The sequence below is a fragment of the Achroia grisella genome, unplaced genomic scaffold (assembly GCF_030625045.1).
Source record: "Achroia grisella isolate CSIRO2021 unplaced genomic scaffold, CSIRO_AGI_Agris_v1 utg204, whole genome shotgun sequence".
Taxonomy (NCBI): Eukaryota; Metazoa; Arthropoda; class Insecta; order Lepidoptera; family Pyralidae; genus Achroia; species Achroia grisella.
This window is the reverse complement of record NW_026712703.1, coordinates 1873270-1879364: the sequence shown is the minus strand read 5'-3', so window position 1 is coordinate 1879364 and position 6095 is coordinate 1873270. Positions and strand designations below refer to the sequence as shown.

Sequence of the window (6095 nt, the reverse complement as noted above, 5' to 3'; positions counted from 1 at the left end):
GAAAGGTCGGAAAGTCATACCCTGCAAGTGGGTTTTCAATGTCAAATTAAATGTTGACGGGAATGTCGACAAATACAAGGCTAGGCTTGTTATTAAGGGATATAGTCAGAAGAAAGGCGTGGACTATTATCAAACATTCAGTCCTGTAGCAAGAATGGCGACCATTAGAAGTGTATTAGCTGTTGCCGCTAATGAACAGATGCATATGGCGCAATTTGATGTATCTACTGCTTTTCTGTATGGCGATCTTGATGAAGAAATCTACATGCGACAGCCGGAAGGTTATGAAGATAACTCTGGTAAAGTTTGTTTACTGAAGAAAAGTCTTTATGGTTTGAAGCAGGCACCTCGGTGCTGGAACAAGCGTATATTAAATTTTTTCAGGGAAATCGGTTTGAAAGTATCTGATGCTGATCCATGCCTTTTCACAAGAAAGGAGTCTAGCGAGAAGCTCATTGTGGCTCTTTATGTGGATGATGGTTTGGTAGCTGCGTCTAATCAGAAACTGATCGAAAGTTTCCTAAAAGATTTAATGGGAAAATTTAAAATCACAACGAAGTCTGTATCCTACTTTCTCGGTATAGAGATAATAACCAGAGAAGACGGCATAAAAATTCATCAGAAGTGTTATGTGAACAAAGTTCTTCGACGGTTTGGGATGGACAGCTGCAGACCGGTGCATACACCAATTGTTAGAGACATGTCTCAAAACCGGGATAAGGTCGACATGAGTAATATGTTGTTGAACTATAGACATATTGTTGGAGCCTTAGCATATCTCATGGTTGGAACGAGACCTGACATTGCATTTGCTGTTAGTGTCGTCTCAAGAAATTTGGAAAATCCAACTGAAGACGATTGTGTAAAGCTGAAACGGATTCTGCGTTATCTACAACATACGCAAGATATGGGTATTTTGTATCAAAAGAACTATAAAAAGGGCATCATAGAGTGTTATAGTGATGCTGACCATGGAGGAGACGTTGGTACTGGAAGGTCAACTTCTGGAGTACTGTGCATGTTTGCTGGTGGTGCTGTATCTTGGATGAGTCAAAGACAAGCAAGTGTTGCAATTTCAACCACTGAAGCAGAAATAGTTGCGGCCAGTGAAGCAGCTCGAGAATGCATTTGGCTAACTAGGATACTAAGCGAACTTACTGAAATACAGTATCCTCCTGTATTACAAGTGGACAATGAAGCCGCGGTGAGACTAGCGGAAAATCCTGAGTTTCACAAGAGAACAAAACATATTCTCATCAGGCACTTCTTTGTTCGAGAACTTGTGACAAAAGGTGATCTCATGGTTCAGAAAATTAGCAATGAGTGGCAGCTTGCGGATATTTTTACTAAAGCTTTACCAAAGCCAAGGTTAGAGAAGATTAGTAAGCTGCTAGGATTACACATCGAGAGAAGATGTTAAGAACCTCCTTGGTTCAATGGCAGGCGATATGCATTCTAGCAGCGCTTGTCAATGTAAAATAAAAAAAGAAAATAATATTTTTTTATGACAGATTACCTTTTTGTCTTATATACTATGAACATTGACTGAACTTGCTAACTGACTAATATTAACTAGTGTAGGTATCCAAAATCCTAGTCCTGGTTTTCCTTAACACTGATCCTGATCCCGGCGTTGCTTAATACTGGTGAGTGCTACTACCAATTTCCTATATTAGTTTATGCAAGGAGGTTGGTAGCCTACACACGCATACAATTTACTTTTACAATTATCGCCAAACTGTAAAAAAGAAGAAATTAATTTGTTTTTTTGTTTTTTAAAAGGATGTCACAAGCGCTGTCTAAATATAATAGTTGTTCTGTAAAGACGTAAAATTCTTTTATTCCAATTTTCCTCGTAAAACCCTTCAGGTTATGGGCTATCAGAGCAAATAATAAGTAAAAATAAATAATACAGAAATAAAAAATAGTGTAGAACAACAGTAAAAATATTAAAAATGAAAGTCGCAACGGCTGAAGAAATTCACCGAATTTGTCTCTTGGCCGATGTCACTTCCTTTCAGCTATGGAAATTTGAAATAAAAATTCTTCTCGAAGCAAAAGGTCTATTGCAATATATTGATAATGCGGACAATACTGAGGAAAAAATTCAAACAGGTAAAGACGCTATGACAAAACATATTATTCTACAAAGTGTATCAATCAAAGCATAAAACTCAATTGTTCCAATGCAAAACCGCATACGACATGTTTAAGCTAACAAAAGCTTGAAAATTTAATACATAGACCATCCTAATACCCTAATACAACCTAGGGCATCAACAAAAGGACAAAGCTTCTTCAGAGAAGATTGACACTCTTCACCTCTTGCTAAGGCCCGAAAGTCAGTAGAAAAATGTTCGTGTTGAACCGATTTGACTAAAATAATCTGCGCTTCACGCCAGCGTTCAACAGATAATGTAAACTGACGCTTGGACTTACGTATGCGCTCCACAAATTGTAAACAGCGAACTACAACATTTATTATAGTTTGAAAACTCGAGAGCTTTTCTGTTAGAACATAAAACACATTTCCTTATCAGTTATTAATAGGGTAAGATTGGATTTTAATTCTGGAATCTCAGGTACATTTCTGAACACCGCCATAGTTTTAATTGGCCAGGAATCTTGTTCATTGGCCAGCCATGACGGGCCAGACAACCACTCAGTACTGGCTAGCAATGCAGACGGTAATGCATCACGAGAAGCTACGTCAGCTGGATTATTGAGTCCAGCAACGTGGTACCATGCATTCATCGGCACTTGTTCAAGAATTTTGCTAACTCTAGTAGCAACAAAACTGCTTGGCAGCTTTGGCGTTTACTAATTTTTTATCTTAATTTACAATTAAATTATGATGATGTTCATATTATGATACTTACGTAAAAGACAATTTATCTGTTGAATCTCAGAATTATCATAGTTGGTAACACTTATTGCATATTTTATGATCTGTGGGGTAAACTGCTGTCAGCTGTTAACGACTGTCAAGTTTTGTCTAAAATTTTTAAACATAACAATACTTCTTTATTTGAATTTTGAACTCAAATATAATATATATTTTACAAAGAAGGGTAGTGTAACGATCACAGCCACATTAATAAATAATACTGATTCGTGGCTCTCAACGCCAACGCAAATGTTTGTAATGATATTTTGTTAATAGTTGGTTTATTATAGTTTCAATTGTTCCTATTTTTTTCTTAAAAATAGTCTTCGTAATTTATTGAAATCTATTAATAAATAAGTATTTACTGAAATCTGCGCTGAATTATATATGTAATATTTAGTGTGGAAGACCTAAACTTTAAAATGCAGCCCCCTACCAAGTATAATATAAGTTGTGATTCTTATAAAAAAAATATGTGTAATGGCTTTTCTGATTTACAACAGGTAAATAAGCATCTTTTTATTCAGTCATTAGGTTTATTATATACGCGAGTATTTTTTTTTAAACCCCTCTAATAATCCATGTGGTGAATTTGCTGTGATGGGCTAGCTGACCTGACTTCATGCTTATCCTATCATTTTCCACAGGTGTTCAGCCAACTTAAACCGTTATCATGGATGATCATCATCATCATACCATTATCATTGCTAAAAAAACAATTTTAAGGGTTGAATCTTAAATCAATTTACATGAATTTGAGTAAACAATCAACACTTATAAGCATTGGTTGACAAATTTATTTCTAATTCTGTTTTTAAAAAGTACAATTTATTATCTTACTTCCAGAGAGAAGAATTTGTGGATATGACCTTGGCTGCCGAGGGCCATTTTGTGAAAGTACACAAGAATTTAATTGCCCTTGCTAGTCCTTTCCTGAAAGAAATTTTGAAGTCAGCTCCATGTCAACATCCAATTATATTTTTAACAGTAAGTATATGTTTTTATAAATAATTCAAATATTTCTATATCATTCCCATTTTAAGACACAAAATAATTCCTATAGTAACTATGCTAATTCCTTTCTACTTTATTACAGCACATTAGTCAAAAAACTTTAAGTTATCTTTTAGAGTATATCTATACTGGAGAAGTACAAGTACCAATGGAGAATATGAATTCATTTATAGAAGCATGCAAATATTTGCATCTAGCTGGAGTAGAAGATTTAATACATACACAGGTATTCTACCCTAAATATATGATATAGTAAGACACATTAAAATAACTTTTATTTATAAATTGTAATGTTGGTATAATTTGTATTTACAGACCCAATTTTCATCGACTAATGTGTTACAACCTACTACATCAGAAAAACCTGAAGAAAATGAGTGAGAAATTATTATTATAACTTTATTTCTCATAGATTTATATTTTATTTTTATAATAAAATTTTTAGTTATTGGTCCCTTATAGATCTTTGCTTTCTCCCTTATTTACCATCACCCTATCTTCATAATAACAGTGATTAAATTAGTCCCTGCTATATCCATTATATCATATTTTGAATTAAGAACTTCAACACCACTAATATATCTCAAGACATGGACAACATTGTTTGTATAAAATATGTAATGATTATATACTTGTTACAGAGATAATTATTATGCAGCACATATCACAATCAATGATATAAATGAATTAGATGTACACCATTTTGGAAATGAACAGTTAGTTCATAATAGAAACAAAAGTATGAACCAAGTAACCACTGAAAGATGTGGTATTGACAGTAGTACTGTCAGTCATACCATAGGAACTCTAGTGAATTCTGATTATGAAGTTGTAGATACTGCTAATAATTTAGAAATACCTCAAAGTGCTAGTCTAATCGATGACTCCCACTTGAATTTCAATAACAGTATTTGTACAAACCAATCTGAAGGACAAATGAGTGTTGAAGGTATTTCAATATTTGTATTGAATCACTACTTTGATTTTTATGTCACCATAATTTGGCTTAGAACCAAATACACTGAATGGAATGTGGTTAATTCTATATTTATTGCAGATACCATGAGACCACGCTACACTGTATCAAACAGGGGTTCATTGCAATTAATATTTAATGATTTCATGTATTCTAATCATCACACTGCTAATGGAGGACGTAAACGTCGCTGGAGATGTATTGACTACCGTAGTATACAATGTCCTGCTTTTATAGATACAGATGGTGAAACAATAGTGAACAGGTAACAGCCTTTGATTTATTCATTCTCTCATAAATACTTTTTCTAAGTACATACCTTAGTGGTAGTCTAAGTCTGCAGTGCAACTGACTGACACTGACATGCAATGCAACTTTTCTAGTTCTCAAGCTAAAACTGCTGTAAAAAAATATTGACCATATTTGATAGTTTCACTAAACACTTGGTCTATGTGCATAGTTTATTTTTATATTTTTATCATCAAATATCCATACATATTTCAAAAACTATGATCAAGGCTTTAAAATAATAAACAAATTAAAAATATTTAACACATTAAAGAAAAAAGGAAACTTATAAAACCCTACATACAATCCTACAGTGAAATATAGATATTTCACTGTAGGATTGTATTCAAATACAAAAGAACAAGAACACAAAAGTAATTATAAAATAATAAAGACTATTAATGTTCACTTACTGTACATGTACTTACATGTACAGAAGATATTGTATATTGTATTATAGTAATGTATTTATTTTTGCAGAGAGTGTCTACACCTCCACCCATCCCACGAAACTAAGATAATGAATAAAGTTCAACAAAATTTAGTATACACTTCAATAACAATGGCTACAAAAGAATCTATAAACAATAGAGAAAGAGATACCTACATCACCTTTTCTATTACTTCACCTTAGATAAAAAATAGTTTTGTTATAGTGATATAAATCAAGTTTAAGTTTAAGTTTAAGTTTATTAACAATAGAAGTTAATATATTATTCTTGAGAAATACTTGTGTGACTTTACATATGGTATGATAGCAAGTAGAATTTTGTGAAAGAAATTAATTGTTTCTTATTGAAACAAATCCTGGAATGCCTACAAATAAAAATAAAAATTATATGTACCTACATGTTTCATTCAATAATAATTTACTCAAGATACCAATTACCAACAATATAAAACTAAAACCTTCTGGCGATAGTAAAACAT

At 32.9% G+C, this 6095-nt stretch overlaps 1 protein-coding gene across 4 annotated transcripts; it reads left to right on the top strand.

Moving 5' to 3' along the window:
- The first annotated feature begins 1784 nt into the window (after positions 1-1784).
- LOC131841975 (transcription factor GAGA-like) lies at positions 1785-5882 on the top strand. Of its 4 annotated transcripts, XM_059190400.1 has the most exons (7): positions 2948-3390; positions 3734-3874; positions 3984-4127; positions 4217-4278; positions 4543-4850; positions 4959-5142; positions 5646-5882. In XM_059190400.1, exons 1-7 carry the CDS (start codon positions 3310-3312, stop codon positions 5797-5799), a joined length of 1074 nt encoding a protein of 357 aa, XP_059046383.1. In that variant the 5' UTR covers positions 2948-3309; the 3' UTR covers positions 5800-5882. The 4 variants fall into 4 exon arrangements, with proteins under 4 accessions (XP_059046382.1, XP_059046384.1, XP_059046381.1 ...); XM_059190399.1 differs by lacking the exon at positions 2948-3390 and adding an exon at positions 1785-2115 and having other exon boundaries at positions 4543-5142; XM_059190401.1 differs by having other exon boundaries at positions 2946-3138; positions 4543-5142.
- The last annotated feature ends 213 nt before the right edge of the window (positions 5883-6095 follow it).

Bases quoted from the DNA above. Each gene is read 5' to 3' on its own strand.
- LOC131841975 (XM_059190398.1), top strand. From the start codon at position 3,310: ATGCAGCCCCCTACCAAGTATAATATAAGTTGTGATTCTTATAAAAAA. The intron at 3,391-3,733 runs GTAAATAAGCAT...TCTTACTTCCAG, and splicing joins GCTTTTCTGATTTACAACAG to AGAGAAGAATTTGTGGATAT. The intron at 4,279-4,542 runs GTGAGAAATTAT...TACTTGTTACAG, and splicing joins GAAAAACCTGAAGAAAATGA to AGATAATTATTATGCAGCAC.